This window comes from Papaver somniferum, chromosome 8, assembly GCF_003573695.1.
Source record: "Papaver somniferum cultivar HN1 chromosome 8, ASM357369v1, whole genome shotgun sequence".
NCBI classification, from domain to species: Eukaryota; Viridiplantae; Streptophyta; class Magnoliopsida; order Ranunculales; family Papaveraceae; genus Papaver; species Papaver somniferum.
This window is the reverse complement of record NC_039365.1, coordinates 956,438-977,937: the sequence shown is the minus strand read 5'-3', so window position 1 is coordinate 977,937 and position 21,500 is coordinate 956,438. Positions and strand designations below refer to the sequence as shown.

Genomic DNA, 21,500 nt, shown 5'->3' with positions numbered 1-21,500 from the left:
GGTGGTCTAAACTACCACATGCGGGACATGCATAGATTTCAGGTTGCCTAAGAAAATTAGATGTGACAGATTCCTCATGTGATTGCATTTCTAAAGCTGCGATTCGAGCTTCTAATTGATCCACAAGCGATGATTGTGTGAGTGAGGCATTAGAAAAATGTTCATTTTCACGTTGTGGCAAACGATGCATGTGCGAATAGTCAGTAGGGTTCATGTATTGAAGCTCGGGACTTTGAAAATGTCCATAATAATTCCTATAACTATTGACATCATGGTCTATGGGAGGTTCATAACGTGAAGTTTGTCCACACGCAAGTTCTCTAAGGGATTTGTTGTATTCCCCAACTGTAGAAAAAGATCTAGACATGATTGGGCTCAAAGGCTAAGTAAAGAGTTTACAAAGCTCAAAATTTGGTTTTTAAGGGATTGGACTTTTTGGAAAAATTTGGTTTTGTTGGGAAAAATTTGGTTTTGGCGGGAGACATTTGGTTTTGATGGGAAAAAGAAAAATTTTGGTTTTTAGGGAAAGATTTGGAAAACTTTTTGGTTTTTATGGGAGAATTTTGGTTTTGTCGGGATAAGGAGGAAGAAGAAAAATTTGGTTGTTAATGTGGGAGCAAAATAAAATTTGGTTTTAGAATTTGGGAGCAAGTAAAGTAATTTTTTTTTTTTTTTTTTAACTTAGCCTAGCATAAGTTGGGCTTGGGATAATTCTGAGCCCATTTCTTCTTTAAGAACAATTTCTTCCTCTTCAAGCCCACTTCTAGCCTTTTGGTCTTGTGCACAACATTCTTCGCGGCTTCCTTGTGTAATTCCTCCCGGCTTTTCACCACTCTTCAGCTCTTTTCCACTCCGCAAGTTATCCAGACTTTATTTATTACCTAAAAATGCAAAATTAAGTAAGAAAAATATTTATTCTTGAAAACAATGAAAATACAGAATATGGGATAAAATGTAGAATTAATGCACAAAAGATGAGTTAAATGCCAAGAAAAATATATAGAAATATGCACTTTTTAGCACTCATCAAGGAGGCATTGTATTTTTATCCCTGAGATGAGGTGGCTTGTAAATGTTTTTGGTTCTTGCTACATTTTGAACTTCATCACCACCCTCACTTTTGAAAGGATCCACCCACCTAGATGAAGATTTATTCGTTGGATGTACCGGATCAGGCAAGATATCTGAGAGGTAGACTGGACTCGCGGGTGGTTGAACGGGATAAGACAAGATCTATGAAATATGAAAAGGCCTAATGGGTGCCTCCCGCTTTGGTAGAAGGTCAGAGATATGCACCGGCTTTGCTAGGAACCAGTTGGAATTTGGCACGTTCCTCGGTTGCTCCACTCCATAATAATCTGCCATTAATTCAGAAAAAATAACAGGACGATTAGTTGTTGAATTAAATGAGTTCACATTTTGTACCTGATCCGTGAAGAGTTCACTGATGTGGACAGGATGATTCACCGCAGTTTCTTGCTTGTAGATTGAGTCGGCTAAATTGGTTTCATTTTCGGCCAAGACAAAATTGATCATGGGTTTGCCCATGGTATGGCCCTACGGGTGATGCATTCAGCTGCTTTCTTTCTACAAAATTCCTTTATGGACGTCCATATCTTCCCTGATTCCAACTATGGCTCTGCCCCTGGTATGGCCCTACGGGTGATGCAATGACTGATGCAACTGGCTCATTATTCACCTGATTTTCATCTGTAAATGTGTCCCTTCCGTAATTATTTCCATTAGAGTCCTCCGGGTTGGTCAACCTTGTCATTCTTCATGTGTCCAATGTATTTTCAATCTGTGAACCCGCCTTCCATAAAGAGTGTAACGTTGGATGGTAAGATGATATCAGCCGAGTTCCAATATTCATGGTTCAAACAATTCATTATAACATCTACCATCTCTTCTTATGTTAATTTCTCATCGAGCTCTAACGACTTAGTCCTCCAACGTGGAAAGAATTTTGTAAATGCCTCGTTGGGTTCTTGTCTGACCGCCTCTAAGTGTTTGTGAGTAAACTGAATTTCAGTGACCAACATAAACCGTCTCACAAACATATTAACCATATCCTGCCAAGTCGACACTAAACTTGATTTTGTCTTCATCAACCACTTCAATGCCGGTCCGGTCAAACTTCTTTGGAACAATTGCAGTAACAAACCATCACAAATACTCAATGGTTTTAAGTACCCAACATACATACGAATATGGGATTTCGGGCACCCAGTTCCATCATATCTATCCATATCCAGAAATTTGAAGCTATGAGGTAAACGAATATCGGGATAAGGATATAGTCCACCTATATCTACTGTACTCTCATCAATTTTCTGTAAGGTCCTTTCAACCTCTTTGAGCCTCCGTGATAATTGTCGTTCATGTGCAGTGGTTTCTCCAAATTCCACAAAATTTTCCTCTTTTACCTTTTCATTATTATGGTTACTAGTTGGTCACCCGTGCGATGCACGGGTATTTTCATTGCTTATGGAAAATTGAATGTTCTTTTTATATAGTCATCATCAAAATTATTTTGATAAGGGTTTTCGTATTACTTCATTCTTTTTTCTTTTTTTTGAAGTATCTATCAATTTGTGGGAGTATCCTGGAGTAACAATCAAATAATCCTAATAAGTGTGCAAAAAATAAGTGTGCAAAAAAAACCAAAGTAATCCCAATAAGTGTGCCAAAAAAAAAATGAACCAAAAAGGGCCAAAATTATTTGTAGTAATAAAATTTTATTATTTTTTTAGTTGTATTCTTATCAAATCTAAGAATACCATTCTTACCAAATGGAAGATGATTAAAGTTGTTTTGGTTAGATAAATAAAACCATACCATTCTTATCAAATCGAAGATTCACATCCCTTTCACCTATGGTTTCTTTGCGGTCTTTGTATGTTTCTTCGTTTTTTTCTCTTTTGTTGTGAAGTTTTTCAAGGTAGAGGTAAATATACTTTGCCTTTTCATATTGTAAAGTCTTTCATGTTCTTGTTTTTGTGAATTTGTTGTTTTTAGCCATTTTTTGTTCTTTTTGATTACCGCGTGTAGGTAGTGATACTCGTTTAAGAAAATTTTCTTACTTCATCATGTGGATTTTTTTGGGCTAAAGGAAGTAAAATCGATCATAGATTACCGCGTGTAGGTAGTGATACTTATATACATAGAGTATAATTAGGGTTGTAATTATTATTTTTTATTTTCCATATTTTGTTTCCATATTTTATCTAAATTATGGGTTTATTATGAAGATATCTTATTTTGTTTCCACATTGTTATCCAAATTGAGAAACCCTAATTCTTATTTAGGGTAAGTAAGCCATTTTTTTTGGCATGAAATTCTATTTGGAAAATGTAGCTATTGAAATTTACAACAACAAATATCTAAATTAATATGGTAATAATGCCATACCATGTAAAGGACGATGGGAAGATTGATAACCCTACGATGGGTAGCCTTCGTTGGACCATTTCTTCATTAGCCCGTACTTTCCACGGTTAGTGCTCCCAATTTCCATGATCGGCCTCAAAACCTTTTACTGCACAATCCCAGCTGCCCCGGCTAAATGCCATTTCATGATACAACACCAACTTAATGGTATATGAAATGCTGACACCCCGAATGAAATCCATGTCATTGCCCATACTTTAATTTGATCTTGTAAAAATCTTTGCATCGGAAAATTTAATGCATACATAAACAATTGGGTATCACAGCTGGCTGCAATATTTATATTTTGACTTATCAATGACAGTAATGGTGTTGCAAATATAGAGATTAAGGTTAGTGGTACTGCTGTTCCAAGTAAAATCAGCCCTGATCTTTGTAAGTAAATCCCTAACATTCTTATTTTCCCTGCTCCTTACGCTTGTCCACATAATGTTTCCAAGGCTGTTTCCATCCCTGGCTGCGTACAACTAAGTGGGCCAAGGTATAATCTCTACCATCCGTGTTTTCTGATTGATCAACAGCAAGAGAGACCAAAAAAGGGAAGGGAAAAGGCTTGAAGTTGATATGAAGCTTTGAAAAACCAACAGAAAGTTGTTCTTTAACTTTGAGTTTCATAACAGAGATGTCTCAGCCATTAGCCGTGAATGGAGAAACCTGAATTAAACCTCCTAGCTTTGCACCAATAGTTTGAAAAAAAGGAACCCCTTGGATCAATGCCCAAGACCCAGAAGAAACCTCATTATTGGACTGAGTATAGAGATTTTCTTTAGAAGACCAGTTTACAAATTTAAAGGCATAAGAGTTGTAGGACCCAGAAGAAACCTCATTATTAATCAAAATCTTATCTAAACAAATTTATTCCTAATGAGGTTGCAATTACTGCATTGAGAAACTCATTCTCAGTGGACATAAATATATAGGACTTTGTCCGGGAAGTAATCACTGCTTGAGCTCTTCCGTTAATGGTACTTAAAATGTTTCTCAAATACTGATTTTCTTCCATACCTGTGGTTCAATAAATAGTATGCTATTAATATGATTAACTCATGCGGAAACTTTAAAACATATCATGCTTATTAAACGATCGACTATATACTATAAGCCATTGATATGATTACATCATGTGAAAGGAAAGTAAGCCATTAACATGATTAACTCTCTCAAAACTTCAAAACACATCATCTTATTAAAAGAACGATTATATATTGTATGCAATTGATATTGATATGATTAAATCATGTGAAAAGAAGGTACATCTAAACAGATCGATCATGCTTATTAAACGATCAAGAAGGTAAATCTCACAAGAAAATGACTAACCTTGTGTTGTATTTAGAGAACGAAATTAATTTTGAAAAACCTGTAAGGAACTTATACATAAGATGTATCACTCATGTCCTACTTATATATAGTATAATTTTTGAAACAGGGTTATATATGGTTTATTCTATACATGGAATAGTTATTTATACTTTTCTAGAAATAAATAAAACTGAATTTGTAATTTTGCCATAAGAATTTCAATAAATATTTTATATGCATTTATTTTCCTAGCAATAGATATTTTTAGTATATATACCTAATATGTTAAGAGGAAGTAATTATATTATCCTATATATGTAAATTACGTGAGCAACACCTACTAAAAAAAGTTTTTTTTGTCTTTTTTCTTTTTGAGAAAGCAAGATATTCTGGATGATCTATACTTAAATTTTTTTATTTTTTTATTTTTGAAAAAGACAAGATATTTTGGATGGACAGATATGTGTAAATTATGTGGGCAATACCTAGAGGAAAAAAGAAATTGTTTGGTATTAAGAAAATTTTCAATTTTTTGCGACGTAACCGATTAAGTTAGGTTATCCAAATTTATGACCAAAAACGAACTTAATGATTAGTGATTAGTATGATTAGTAATGATTAGTTACCAGTGAGAAGTTCGGTTACAAAAATTTGAAATTTTTCCTTGCGATCAAACCGAACTATATATTTGGTGTGACCATTAAATAGTTCGGTTACAAAATAATTTAAAACTTTTTATAATCAAATCGAACTTAAAGTTCGGTTAAGAAACATTTTTCGCGACGTAACCGAACTAAAGTTCGATTGGGAAATGTTATTTGCGACGTAACCGAATAGTTAGGAAATATTTGTTGCGACGTTTTCGGTTAGGAATTTTTTTTGCGACGTAACCGAACTATTGTTCGGTTGGGAAATGTTTTCTGTGCAGTTCGGTTTGGGAAATGTTTTATGTGACGTAACCTAACTGACCAGTTCGGTTGGGAAATGTTTTTTTACAACGTAACCGAACTGATGTTCGGTTGGGAGTTATTTTTGCGAAATCGCCAAACTGTTCTTCATGTTCATCATTTCCATTAGGTTCGGTTAGTTCGACAAAGTTTTTTACATAATTCCTAGCCGAACTTTTCTCTGCAACTTCCATTTTCAACTCATTTTGATGATACTCATTTTTTCAACCAAAAACGAATGACAAATAATGAGTTTGTGAGAATACCTTTGTTAATGATTTAAATTAAGTTATATATATATATATAATGGTGGTGGTGGTGGGCGGAGTTGGTAGTGGTGGGCGGAAGTGATGGTTATATATAGGTGGTTATTAGGTTAATTTTAAATTAAATTAGGTTAAGAGTAGATTGGTCATTTCCACAATTTAGGACACTCTTATAATTATAGGAAAGGTGGCCTAATAAGACCATGGTCCAAAAATAAAAACCATGGTCCAAAAAAAAAAAAAAAAAAAGGTTCTTCGAGAAGGATTCGTGAGGGCCCAACACCAAAGAAGTGAGAGTACCTGCTTACAAGTTATGGTTAAGAGTCTATTGAATAAAGTTAAGTTTTATCCTCGGAAGCAAATCTCAAGCCTTTGTCGATCTCCCCTCGGAAGCGATTAACAGAAGACAATGATGAGATTAAAATACGCATCTTCTTCTCTGATCTACTCTATATGTCGCCATCATATTCCTCCTCCGATCCCCAACCAAAGTGCCCTAATTTGTCTTCTCCAACTCCATCGAGATATTTCTCCACAGATTCATCCAGTTTTCCTCCTCCCCCTCATCGTCCTACTAATAATACTTCTGATAAGTCCAGCTTAATCCCTGCACCAGAGAATTCTTTTTCCGGCCAAGATGTGGATGACACACAGGGGTGGAAGTATCAAGGAATTCCTGTTACGAGTTATATTGGAAACTGGAGAAACGAAGAAAACCCTATAATAAATAGAATATTGGTGGTATTCCGAAGAAAAAGCGAAAGAGATTGAGGACTTCAACAAATTCGATATTGATCGTTTCCGTAAGGAGTGTAACACCGAACTCTGGGAAATGTACAAGCGTGAACAGGTGTTACAGAAAGGTACCTATCCCGAACACGAGTCGGATGCGACTAGTGAGGAGAAGAAAAATAAATCTGGATGTTTAATCATTCCGGGTTTTTATTTTGGGATATTTAGATTTTAGGTCTCAGTTTTATTGTGACAAGTGTGGCATTTAAGTTCCAAAGATTGCCTAAAATAATAATAAGTTAGGTTATCATGGCCTAAAATGTGTATAAGGGTATTTTCTGTCCCATAAAATTTAGTGAGTTGAGTCGGGTCTGACTCAAAGCAAAAACAAACACATTTTCTGAGTCAGATCCAAATGAGTCACATCCAGACGAATCAGATGAGTCCGCTACAAACAAGTGGTCCAACAAGGAGAAACAACAGACTAAATTGATAATAACTAAGACCAAAGAAGCAGAACTTAGGGAGGGGTTTCTGCAGTTGACAAGCCTGCACTCCTCAAGAAGATAACCTTTCCAAAGCACAATTTTCCCACACAATGAAATACAAATTCTATTCTTCTATTTATCTAAAGTGCAAGAGAGCTTCCCAGAGAAACAAGATAAGGAAAATACAAAGCATCACATTTTCAGGACATCAAGAGCAAATATAGTTTGAAAAGTACAATAGTAGAAGGGCGCTCGCTAACCTGGAAGAGTTCACACACATTCAACTTAATGCACTTTTCATACTGCACAAATTTTCGTCTTGTCCACTTTCTTTGTCTTCAACCTGGAAGATTCAAATTTGCTGGTTTCTGGAGTCATTTGGATGTCCTCTTTCTTTGTCTTGTCGCCCATATTGTTCATCTTCATAACCACTTTCATTTTCCTCATTATCCACATTGCGTACTGCATTCCTTTAGGATAACCCCATATCCAAAAGTAAGACTGCAATATGGAGATAGCTTTTTCACTTCTCTCCAACCCTGCTTCACTGTAATCTGCACTGCAGGGTAATATTTATCATTACATTCAGCATCTTCTTACCTGAAAGTAAAGTCAAGAATACCATGAGCTGTGACCACAAATAACCTATAAAATGAAAAACCCAGCACATGGACTAGTATATCTATTGAAAAGTAAACTTAGTAAATTCGCTATGTAATCCAAATGCGAGATTGTTTGACAAATGGAAGACAGTGGAAACAGTTAATAGGTTTACGTAAGAATTGAGGGATGAAAATGTGAATTTAAGGATGTATACATTTAACACCTACTTAAGTTAAGAATTTAGGCAAATTGAATTGGTAACACAGATTTGGCCAACTTCAGGTATCTTAAGAACAAACTGGAACACAAACGCTAAAAATACAGTAATGGTGTTCATACCCTAAGGTTAATGCCCAAACTCATGCTTCCATCCGTCGTGGCCCTTCAGCACCATCCAGTGCACTGCGAGCATTAGTGCCATCAATTAAAAGTCGTTTGAGAGCACCATCGCCCAGCAACTGAGTACTACTAGTATTTGCAAAAAAGATAGTTCTACAAAATAGTAAAGCAATCGATTACTTACAAGGTTTTACTTGCTGCAGGAATTCAGCATTTACAATCTGAAAACTTTCATCAGTGAAAGCACAGTGAAGGGCGATATGGTCAGTTACTGCAAGCAAGCCATTAGGGGTATCCATTCATCTTGCAGCAGGGGGGAAACTAACAGGTGCGCTTCCCTTTCCCTACACAAAATTACACAGTAGTATACCAAACAATCAATGGGAAGCTCATTAAAGGAAAGTAAGATGCTCTTAACTAGATTTAAATAGAACTGAACACAAGAAACTGTTGAAAGAGAACCAAATTGATGAGAATTCCATGGCACCTAGTGAGACAGTTCTCTAAAGGTTAAGCCCGATTCGACAAAACTTGACAGAACAACCATAATAATCGTATTCTAGATTATCACAAAAAGTCTTCAATTGGTTCCCTAACTCTTCCATTTTTTAATGTACGCGAGAAAGACACTGATGAACAAAATTCACTTGATTTAAGACCAAGTCGACAAAGGATTACTAAATCAGAACTCAAAAAACAAACTACATTCCCCTATAAACTTTTCCTAAAACAGATGATATCAACAAAATCCCATGTTTCTTAAAGCCATTTCCCCCAAATGTCCCAATCCCCCAACTTCAACATGCCTAACCATCAATACAAGCAACAAAAAATCGAAATTTACCCAATGATTATTCCAACTGTAACAGATATAAGTGACCATCCATACAGGAAACAAAATCCCCAAAATGTCAACTTCCAAAATCACCAAATTTCACGATACAAATTTGACCAAAGCCTCATAACATTTAAAAAATTATCACATTTCATTAACCCACACTAGATCCTACCTGAAATTAGACAAATCAAACAGAAAAGAACTCCAAAAACACTGGCAATAATAGAAGGTTACCTCAGGTACATTACAGTACAGCACACACATTTGAAAAGCCAAACTCCTATTAGCCAAAGACCTCGCACTTGCAGATCTCCCAACAACCCCAAGCACCAATGTTTTACATCCCTCTACATAAAGGATGCACACTGTCCAGTCAACCAGATGCCAAAAACGAATGACTAGTCAACAAATGAGTCCTTCCCAATTTTAGATGAAGAACTGTATTATGGAGTGCAAATGCTCTTAAATAAATTTTCCAATCACACTAAATTGTATTAGAAAATAGTTGTATATATATAATGAGAAGTTAAGACGAAGCTGAATGACACAATATTGGAACTACATGAAGAGGTATCTTCCTATTAACCGTGATTCCAAAACCTTCAGTCATGTCTAATTCCTCACTGTTAGCACCTCCAGGCAATTCCCAATTGAACTGGTACAGGAGGTTGGCAAGAACAAACTCCACAACTGCAATGCCAAAAGCCATTCCAGGGCACCCTCTTCTCCCAGACCCAAATGGGATGAATTCAAAATCATGACCTTTAAAATCAACAGGGTTGTTTCTAAATCTCTCAGGACAGAACTCCTCTGGCTTATCCCACAACTTGGGGTCTCTTTGAATTGCCCAGGCGTTAATGAAAACCCCAGTATTTGTTGGGATATCATAATCTCCAATTTTAGCAGCGGCAGTGGAAACTCTTCCAATCAAAAACGGTAAAGGCGGATGTAGCCGTAAACTTTCCTTGACAATACATTTCAAATACTCCATTTGATTAATGTCCTGCTCTTCCACTTTCAATTTGTTACCAACCACTCTTCTTACCTCTTCTTGTGCTTTCTTCATCAGCCTTGGATTCTGTATAAGCTCGGCCATAGACCACTCAACGGCTGTCGCAGTTGGTATCACTCCCACCAACAAACATGTCCGTTGTAATCCCCTTGATATTATCTCTGGACAAATTAAGATTGTCTTCTTCAGCATGTAGAAGAAGCAAATCAATGAAATTCATCTGCTTATCATCTCTGCAGCCGGGTCCCTCAAAACCAAGATGATCATCAATGACTTGATTAAAGAATGTATCTAATTCTTGAGATGTTCTATCAAGTCTCCCCTGTAATCCATTTACACATCAACCCATTTCAGAAATGGAAAGAAATCTTCAAAGCACATAGACTCCATTAATGTCGTCGCTTTCTTAATCAACCTACCAAAACTATCTACATGATCTTTGTTAAAATTGTCTCCAAGTGAAACACCTAAAGATAATTGTATTCAACATTGTAACATAATCTGTCAAATTAATTGACATACCTGGCTCTCTAGCTACACATTTATCCTCTCCATGACTCTATAACTCTTCTTCTCTTACAAACTGAAACGATTGAATCCTTTTGTGGCTCAGCAATTCAAGAACACAGAATTTTCTGACTTTCCTCCAGTAATCACCATATGGAGCTATAGCTATATCATTTCCACCACAGAAGATAACTTTAGAAGCTTTTGTACTGAACCTATTTGAGAAAATTACATCATTTGTCTTACAAATTTGAGTTGCCATCTCTGCTGATGAAACTACAAGTATGGGTTTTTGGCCTAAGTGTAAGAGAATTAATGGACCATACTTTCTGGATAGATTGTAAAAAGATTGGTGAAGCATTGGACCTAATTGATGAATATTTCCGATGATTGGCATCTTTGGTGGAGAAGGAGGTAGATTGAGCTTGGACCCATGATCATCAAATCTCTTCTTAACCTTACTTAACAGAATGAAAATAGCAGAGAAGAAGAGAATTGTTAAGATTGAGAGTGAGATTGGGTGCAACATACTTGATCTTGCTCTAACAGTTATGCGGGAGTGTGATGAACAGAACTTTCTTTTTCTAGATCTGACTGTTGGAGCATTTTTAAGTCAACCATGGCCAGGGCCAGGGGGCTAAGGTCACATTATTATTATACTATTATTATATAGTTTTTTTTTTTTTTTGAAAAAGAAGGTTATATTAAGAAAAAATATTTACATCCCAGGGACTACTTCAATAGGGCTGCACATAACCGACTCGACCCGCCGACCCGACCCACACCCGTCGAAAAATACTCGTACCCGAACCGACCCATCTAGGTATGGGTCGACTATGGGTGAGGCACGTGAAAACCCACCGTATGTTGGGTCGGTTGCGGGTAGGAACTTCCTTCACCCGACCCGACCACCAACCCGCCCAATATTCCCTAGCATGCTACCCCTTAGATTTTCTATCCTAGAATGAATCTCAGCCATTGGATTGAAAAAATAAAATACCTAACCCTAACTAAGCATCGCACTCGCAGCCCACACCTATCACTTCGGCCTCTTCTTCTCTCCTTCTCAGAGACAGAGTCACGGAGACTCTTCTTCCTTCGTCAATTCGTTGTTCTTGAATCTTGATTAGTGAACTGAAGGTATGAATCAACTTAAAACTTGTTCCCAACTAGTTGAACTCTATGTATTGTTGATTGTTCTTGACTTTCTAAATAAATCTAGGGATTCATTTGAAATTGATTTCAATTTCCCGCAAAATATAAAATATGACGGGTAACCCACCACCCGACCCGACCCAACCCGCCTTATTGTGGGTCGGGTGAAAAGCGACCCATTGTTATGGTGGGTCGGTTGCGGGTGAAAAGTTCAATTACCCACCAGCAGTGGGTCGGGTGGTGGGTGAGGCCAAACCCGACCCAACCCGACCCATGTGCAGCCCTATACTTCAACACTATATTAAGAGTGAAGAATAGTTTCTCAGTTAAACAATACAGAGTTTACAGAGATACTTTCTATGTAGACTTTTCATGAAGCCACAACACAGCATTTTGCTTTATAAGCAAGATCAGTTTATCCGCAGTCTTATGTCTCGCTCCAAAAGACCTGCCACAACGTTCTTTCCAAAGAATCCAAACAATGATATAGTGAATCTTCTCCCAAACATCTTTACTTCTCCCTCCCAATCTACACTGAGTCCAAACATCAAACAAACCCATCAAAGTAGATGGCATAACCCAATCCATTCTGAATGCTTTAATAAAGTGCATCCAAATTTCATGAGAAAATTTACATCTTACTAAAAGATATTGATCTGAATCTTCATCCTCCTCCTGACAAAAATGGCATCTGACTGAAGCAACATTGTTTCCTCTGTGTTGAAGCATAGTAAGGGTAGGAACAGAATCATGCATATAAGCCCACAGAAGAAAACTCACCTTAGATGGCACTTGCTTCTTCCAAAGATATTTCTGAAACCTATGTTCACCATCAGTCTCCAGCTGCCTTTCATAACATCTCTTTACAGTAAAATCACCTTCATAAGAAATGCCATCTTCCTCATCAACAAACTCAGGTACTGGTCCAAATTCATTACACAGTAGATTCCATTCCACCTGCTCAACATCTGACATACTTCTTTTAGTATTACAATGCAGTCTACCATTACAAATCATCTCAGAAATTGAAGCATTTTTGTCCTTACAAACTTTATATGTTGCTGGATATCTGTCATTTAAAGGTCCATTAGTACTCCAAGAGTCCAACTAAAATCTCACTGCCTTCCCATTTTTCACCTGAAAAACACAATTGTCTTGAACTAATGAAGTTGTCTTCAAAATGTTCTTCCAAAAACTCCTTCCTTGAGGCAAGCTATCATTCACAGGAAAAAAACATCCTTATTGCATTTGAATTTTTCTTGCACTATTCTTCTCCAAAGTGCATTTTTTTCCTTAGTGTATCTCCACACCCACTTAGAAAGAGCCAAATTGGTCAATTTCAGATTCTTGACCCCTAAACCACCACTCTTCATTGGTGTACGAAATTTTCTTCCATGACACCCAACACATCTTCCTCCTATCTTCAGCTGAATCACAAAGAAAATTTCTCATAATTCTAGTAAGCTTCATCTCCACAGCGGCAGGCAAGTGAATTAAGGACAAATAATATAAAGGTAAGCTTGAAATAACACTTTTTAACAAAGTCAATCTTCCAGCTTTATTCAAAAATATTCTTTTCCACAATGACAACTTACTCTCCATTCTCTGAATAACATCATCCCATATAGACAAACTTCTTGTTGTCACACCCAAATGAAGACCCAGATATTTAATTGGCATAGCCTCAACTTTACAACCTAACTCCAAAGCCAGCTCCTCAGTGTTTACATCCACCAACACTTATCATTGAACTTTTATCCAAAATCAATTTTATTCCAGTTAACATTTCAAAAGTAGAAAGAATAAGTAAAAGTCTTCTCATCTCCACTTTCTCTGCATTGAGAGAAATAAGAGTGTCATCTGCAAATTGCAGATGAGAAATCTGAATACCATTCTCTGCAACCACAAACCCATGAATTTGTCTTCTCTGAATTGCATCTTCCAACAGTTTTGACAACACTTCCACAACCAAAAAAAAAGAAAAGGAGACAATGAATCTCTCTGTCTCAACCCTTTTGTAGGAGAAAACTTTTCACTAGAACTCCATTAACCAGCACAGAAATATTAGAAGAAGTAATGCACCAATGTAGCCAATCAATCCACTTTTCCCAAAACCATGTTTCTTTAAGATACAGAACAATGCATTCCACTTAACATTATCAAACGCCTTTTCCATATCTATCTTACACAATCACCTGGAATTTTAGACTTTAGTCTACTATCAATGCATTCCCCAGCCACAAGAACACCATCCAATATTTGTTTCTCCTTTATGAAAGCACCCTGAAAGTCAGAAATCAAGACTGACATTGCAATTTTCATTCTATTTGCCAACATTATTATATAGTTGTTTGATAACTGTTGTAATATTTCTATTTTATTTTATTATAATAAAAAATTATTCATCGCTGCAGTTTTCTGGGAAGGCAGTGAAATCTCGACCCTCCTACAGTCGGGACACTCTTTGGTCCAAATTTGGGAGATAAGGTGGCACAATCTTATTGGTTAGCATTGAAATTAATAACGGGCTGGATGGGGAGTGTTCAAGGGTCCAGATTCATTGTCCTATATGGACCATAACAGTTGTCCCTCTTCTATTGTTTTTCGTGGAATCTATAGCATCTCCTAACTTATCTCATGTATCCTTTCGAGGACCTTGTTAGGCCTATTCATATGCACAAGGGTAGAAACAGCTTTTGACGTACCAGGTGGCATAAAAAATGAGGTGTGCTACTATGGGAAAACCACTGAGGGACACATTTACTATCAACAGTGCTGGCGATATCACTGACGTCATGGACCGTATTGCACAATTTACGTAATATCGTTGGCGATATTATGATATCGATCAACGCCTTTTTTATAACGGCTATATATGCCCTTGTACTTCTTCAAATTACTGACACCTGCTTCTCTATATATTTTACTAATTTCTCTATTTGTATTCTCAATTTTAAACTTTATTTGTATTCTCAATTTTTATACTTTTTTAACTTTATTTGCTCTATTTGTATTCTCAATTTTATACTTTTCTAGAAATAAATAAACTGAATTTGTAATTTTGCCATAAGAATTTCAATAAATATTTTATATGCATTTTTTTCCTAGCAATAGATATTTTTAGTATATATACCTAATGTTAAGAGGAAGTAATTATATTATCCTATATATGTAAATTACGTGAGCAACACCTACTAAAAAAAGTTTTTTTTCTTTTTTTTTTTTAGAAAGCAAGATATTCTGGATGATCTATACTTAAATTTTTTTATTTTTTATTTTTGAAAAAGACAAGATATTTTGGATGGACAGATATGTGTAAATTATGTGGGCAATACCTAGAGGAAAAAAGAAATTGTTTGGTATTAAGAAAATTTTCAATTTTTTGCGACGTAACCGATTAAGTTAGGTTATCCAAATTTATGACCAAAAACGAACTTAATGATTAGTGATTAGTATGATTAGTAATGATTAGTTACCAGTGAGAAGTTCGGTTACAAAAATTTGAAATTTTTCCTTGCGATCAAACCGAACTATATATTTGGTGTGACCATTAAATAGTTCGGTTACAAAATAATTTAAAACTTTTTATAATCAAATCGAACTTAAAGTTCGGTTAAGAAACATTTTTCGCGACGTAACCGAACTAAAGTTCGATTGGGAAATGTTATTTGCGACGTAACCGAATAGTTAGGAAATATTTGTTGCGACGTTTTCGGTTAGGAATTTTTTTTGCGACGTAACCGAACTATTGTTCGGTTGGGAAATGTTTTCTGTGCAGTTCGGTTTGGGAAATGTTTTATGTGACGTAACCTAACTGACCAGTTCGGTTGGGAAATGTTTTTTTACAACGTAACCGAACTGATGTTCGGTTGGGAGTTATTTTGCGAAATCGCCAAACTGTTCTTCATGTTCATCATTTCCATTAGGTTCGGTTAGTTCGACAAAGTTTTTTACATAATTCCTAGCCGAACTTTTCTCTGCAACTTCCATTTTCAACTCATTTTGATGATACTCATTTTTTCAACCAAAAAACGAATGACAAATAATGAGTTTGTGAGAATACCTTTGTTAATGATTTAAATTAATATATATATAATAATGGTGGTGGTGGTGGGCGGAGTTGGTAGTGGTGGGCGGAAGTGATGGTTATATATAGGTGGTTATTAGGTTAATTTTAAATTAAATTAGGTTAAGAGTAGATTGGTCATTTCCACAATTTAGGACACTCTTATAATTATAGGAAAGGTGGCCTAATAAGACCATGGTCCAAAAATAAAAACCATGGTCCAAAAAAAAAAAAAAAAAAGGTTCTTCGAGAAGGATTCGTGAGGGCCCAACACCAAAGAAGTGAGAGTACCTGCTTACAAGTTATGGTTAAGAGTCTATTGAATAAAGTTAAGTTTTATCCTCGGAAGCAAATCTCAAGCCTTTGTCGATCTCCCCTCGGAAGCGATTAACAGAAGACAATGATGAGATTAAAATACGCATCTTCTTCTCTGATCTACTCTATATGTCGCCATCATATTCCTCCTCCGATCCCCAACCAAAGTGCCCTAATTTGTCTTCTCCAACTCCATCGAGATATTTCTCCACAGATTCATCCAGTTTTCCTCCTCCCCCTCATCGTCCTACTAATAATACTACTTCTGATAAGTCCAGCTTAATCCCTGCACCAGAGAATTCTTTTTCCGGCCAAGATGTGGATGACACACAGGGGTGGAAGTATCAAGGAATTCCTGTTACGAGTTATATTGGAAACTGGAGAAACGAAGAAAACCCTATAATAAATAGAATATTGGTGGTATTCCGAAGAAAAAGCGAAAGAGATTGAGGACTTCAACAAATTCGATATTGATCGTTTCCGTAAGGAGTGTAACACCGAACTCTGGGAAATGTACAAGCGTGAACAGGTGTTACAGAAAGGTACCTATCCCGAACACGAGTCGGATGCGACTAGTGAGGAGAAGAAAAATAAATCTGGATGTTTAATCATTCCGGGTTTTTATTTTGGGATATTTAGATTTTAGGTCTCAGTTTTATTGTGACAAGTGTGGCATTTAAGTTCCAAAGATTGCCTAAAATAATAATAATAAGTTAGGTTATCATGGCCTAAAATGTGTATAAGGGTATTTTCTGTCCCATAAAATTTAGTGAGTTGAGTCGGGTCTGACTCAAAGCAAAAACAAACACATTTTCTGAGTCAGATCCAAATGAGTCACATCCAGACGAATCAGATGAGTCCGCTACAAACAAGTGGTCCAACAAGGAGAAACAACAGACTAAATTGATAATAACTAAGACCAAAGAAGCAGAACTTAGGGAGGGGTTTCTGCAGTTGACAAGCCTGCACTCCTCAAGAAGATAACCTTTCCAAAGCACAATTTTCCCACACAATGAAATACAAATTCTATTCTTCTATTTATCTAAAGTGCAAGAGAGCTTCCCAGAGAAACAAGATAAGGAAAATACAAAGCATCACATTTTCAGGACATCAAGAGCAAATATAGTTTGAAAAGTACAATAGTAGAAGGGCGCTCGCTAACCTGGAAGAGTTCACACACATTCAACTTAATGCACTTTTCATACTGCACAAATTTTCGTCTTGTCCACTTTCTTTGTCTTCAACCTGGAAGATTCAAATTTGCTGGTTTCTGGAGTCATTTGGATGTCCTCTTTCTTTGTCTTGTCGCCCATATTGTTCATCTTCATAACCACTTTCATTTTCCTCATTATCCACATTGCGTACTGCATTCCTTTAGGATAACCCCATATCCAAAAGTAAGACTGCAATATGGAGATAGCTTTTTCACTTCTCTCCAACCCTGCTTCACTGTAATCTGCACTGCAGGGTAATATTATCATTACATTCAGCATCTTCTTACCTGAAAGTAAAGTCAAGAATACCATGAGCTGTGACCACAAATAACCTATAAAATGAAAAACCCCACATGGACTAGTATATCTATTGAAAAGTAAACTTAGTAAATTCGCTATGTAATCCAAATGCGAGATTGTTTGACAAATGGAAGACAGTGGAAACAGTTAATAGGTTTACGTAAGAATTGAGGGATGAAAATGTGAATTTAAGGATGTATACATTTAACACCTACTTAAGTTAAGAATTTAGGCAAATTGAATTGGTAACACAGATTTGGCCAACTTCAGGTATCTTAAGAACAAACTGGAACACAAACGCTAAAATACAGTAATGGTGTTCATACCCTAAGGTTAATGCCCAAACTCATGCTTCCATCCGTCGTGGCCCTTCAGCACCATCCAGTGCACTGCGAGCATTAGTGCCATCAATTAAAAGTCGTTTGAGAGCACCATCGCCCAGCAACTGAGTACTACTAGTATTTGCAAAAAAGATAGTTCTACAAAATAGTAAAGCAATCGATTACTTACAAGGTTTTACTTGCTGCAGGAATTCAGCATTTACAATCTGAAAACTTTCATCAGTGAAAGCACAGTGAAGGGCGATATGGTCAGTTACTGCAAGCAAGCCATTAGGGGTATCCATTCATCTTGCAGCAGGGGGGAAACTAACAGGTGCGCTTCCCTTTCCCTACACAAAATTACACAGTATTACCAAACAATCAATGGGAAGCTCATTAAAGGAAAGTAAGATGCTCTTAACTAGATTTAAATAGAACTGAACACAAGAAACTGTTGAAAGAGAACCAAATTGATGAGAATTCCATGGCACCTAGTGAGACAGTTCTCTAAAGGTTAAGCCCGATTCGACAAAACTTGACAGAACAACCATAATAATCGTATTCTAGATTATCACAAAAAGTCTTCAATTGGTTCCCTAACTCTTCCATTTTTTAATGTACGCGAGAAAGACACTGATGAACAAAATTCACTTGATTTAAGACCAAGTCGACAAAGGATTACTAAATCAGAACTCAAAAAACAAACTACATTCCCCTATAAACTTTTCCTAAAACAGATGATATCAACAAAATCCCATGTTTCTTAAAGCCATTTCCCCCAAATGTCCCAATCCCCCAACTTCAACATGCCTAACCATCAATACAAGCAACAAAAAATCGAAATTTACCCAATGATTATTCCAACTGTAACAGATATAAGTGACCATCCATACAGGAAACAAAATCCCCAAAATGTCAACTTCCAAAATCACCAAATTTCACGATACAAATTTGACCAAAGCCTCATAACATTTAAAAAATTATCACATTTCATTAACCCACACTAGATCCTACCTGAAATTAGACAAATCAAACAGAAAAGAACTCCAAAAACACACTGGCAATAATAGAAGGTTACCTCAGGTACATTACAGTACAGCACACACATTTGAAAAGCCAAACTCCTATTAGCCAAAGACCTCGCACTTGCAGATCTCCCAACAACCCCAAGCACCAATGTTTTACATCCCTCTACATAAAGGATGCACACTGTCCAGTCAACCAGATGCCAAAAACGAATGACTAGTCAACAAATGAGTCCTTCCCAATTTTAGATGAAGAACTGTATTATGGAGTGCAAATGCTCTTAAATAAATTTTCCAATCACACTAAATTGTATTAGAAAATAGTTGTATATATATAATGAGAAGTTAAGACGAAGCTGAATGACACAATATTGGAACTACATGAAGAGGTATCTTCCTATTAACCGTGATTCCAAAACCTTCAGTCATGTCTAATTCCTCACTGTTAGCACCTCCAGGCAATTCCCAATTGAACTGGTACAGGAGGTTGGCAAGAACAAACTCCACAACTGCAATGCCAAAAGCCATTCCAGGGCACCCTCTTCTCCCAGACCCAAATGGGATGAATTCAAAATCATGACCTTTAAAATCAACAGGGTTGTTTCTAAATCTCTCAGGACAGAACTCCTCTGGCTTATCCCACAACTTGGGGTCTCTTTGAATTGCCCAGGCGTTAATGAAAACCCCAGTATTTGTTGGGATATCATAATCTCCAATTTTAGCAGCGGCAGTGGAAACTCTTCCAATCAAAAACGGTAAAGGCGGATGTAGCCGTAAACTTTCCTTGACAATACATTTCAAATACTCCATTTGATTAATGTCCTGCTCTTCCACTTTCAATTTGTTACCAACCACTCTTCTTACCTCTTCTTGTGCTTTCTTCATCAGCCTTGGATTCTGTATAAGCTCGGCCATAGACCACTCAACGGCTGTCGCAGTGGTATCACTCCCACCAACAAACATGTCCGTTGTAATCCCCTTGATATTATCTCTGGACAAATTAAGATTGTCTTCTTCAGCATGTAGAAGAAGCAAATCAATGAAATTCATCTGCTTATCATCTCTGCAGCCGGGTCCCTCAAAACCAAGATGATCATCAATGACTTGATTAAAGAATGTATCTAATTCTTGAGATGTTCTATCAAGTCTCCCCTGTAATCCATTTACAACATCAACCCATTTCAGAAATGGAAAGAAATCTTCAAAGCACATAGACTCCATTAATGTCGTCGCTTTCTTAATCAACCTACCAAAACTATCTACATGATCTTTGTTAAAATTGTCTCCAAGTGAACACCTAAAGATAATTGTATTCAACATTGTAAACATAATCTCTGTCAAATTAATTGACATACCTGGCTCTCTAGCTACACAATTTATCCTCTCCATGACTCTATTAACTTCTTCTTCTCTTACAAACTGAAACGATTGAATCCTTTTGTGGCTCAGCAATTCAAGAACACAGAATTTTCTGACTTTCCTCCAGTAATCACCATATGGAGCTATAGCTATATCATTTCCACCACAGAAGATAACTTTAGAAGCTTTTGTACTGAACCTATTTGAGAAAATTACATCATTTGTCTTACAAATTTGAGTTGCCATCTCTGCTGATGAAACTACAAGTATGGGTTTTTGGCCTAAGTGTAAGAGAATTAATGGACCATACTTTCTGGATAGATTGTAAAAAGATTGGTGAAGCATTGGACCTAATTGATGAATATTTCCGATGATTGGCATCTTTGGTGGAGAAGGAGGTAGATTGAGCTTGGACCCATGATCATCAAATCTCTTCTTAACCTTACTTAACAGAATGAAAATAGCAGAGAAGAAGAGAATTGTTAAGATTGAGAGTGAGATTGGGTGCAACATACTTGATCTTGCTCTAACAGTTATGCGGGAGTGTGATGAACAGAACTTTCTTTTTCTAGATCTGACTGTTGGAGCATTTTTAAGTCAACCATGGCCAGGGCCAGGGGGCTAAGGTCACATTATTATTATACTATTATTATATAGTTTTTTTTTTTTTTTTTGAAAAAAGAAGGTTATATTAAGAAAAAAATATTTACATCCCAGGGACTACTTCAATAGGGCTGCACATAACCGACTCGACCCGCCGACCCGACCCACACCCGTCGAAAAATACTCGTACCCGAACCGACCCATCTAGGTATGGGTCGACTATGGGTGAGGCACGTGAAAACCCACCGTATGTTGGGTCGGTTGCGGGTAGGAACTTCCTTCACCCGACCCGACCCACCAACCCGCCCAATATTCCCTAGCATGCTACCCCTTAGATTTTCTATCCTAGAATGAATCTCAGCCATTGGATTGAAAAAATAAAATACCTAACCCTAACTAAGCATCGCACTCGCAGCCCACACCTATCACTTCGGCCTCTTCTTCTCTCCTTCTCAGAGACAGAGTCACGGAGACTCTTCTTCCTTCGTCAATTCGTTGTTCTTGAATCTTGATTAGTGAACTGAAGGTATGAATCAACTTAAAACTTGTTCCCAACTAGTTGAACTCTATGTATTGTTGATTGTTCTTGACTTTCTAAATAAATCTAGGGATTCATTTGAAATTGATTTCAATTTCCCGCAAAATATAAAATATGACG

The 21,500-nt window shown here is 36.7% G+C and overlaps 1 protein-coding gene and 1 pseudogene across 2 annotated transcripts; both read right to left on the bottom strand.

Moving 5' to 3' along the window:
* Positions 1 to 7,157: 7,157 nt before the first annotated feature.
* LOC113304137 lies at positions 7,158 to 11,014 on the bottom strand (annotated as a pseudogene).
* A 5,880-nt stretch (positions 11,015 to 16,894) lies between these two features.
* Positions 16,895 to 20,848, bottom strand: LOC113304677 (cytochrome P450 71A1-like). 2 transcript variants are annotated; one of them, XM_026553817.1, is made up of 4 exons: positions 18,934 to 20,848; positions 18,046 to 18,205; positions 17,862 to 17,924; positions 16,895 to 17,482 (listed from the first exon to the last, which is right to left on the bottom strand). In XM_026553817.1, exon 1 carries the CDS (start codon positions 20,750 to 20,752, stop codon positions 19,226 to 19,228), a length of 1,527 nt encoding a protein of 508 aa, XP_026409602.1. In that variant the 5' UTR covers positions 20,753 to 20,848; the 3' UTR covers positions 16,895 to 17,482; positions 17,862 to 17,924; positions 18,046 to 18,205; positions 18,934 to 19,225. The 2 variants fall into 2 exon arrangements, with proteins under 2 accessions (XP_026409602.1, XP_026409603.1); XM_026553818.1 differs by having other exon boundaries at positions 16,895 to 17,477.
* Between the last annotated feature and the right edge of the window lie 652 nt (positions 20,849 to 21,500).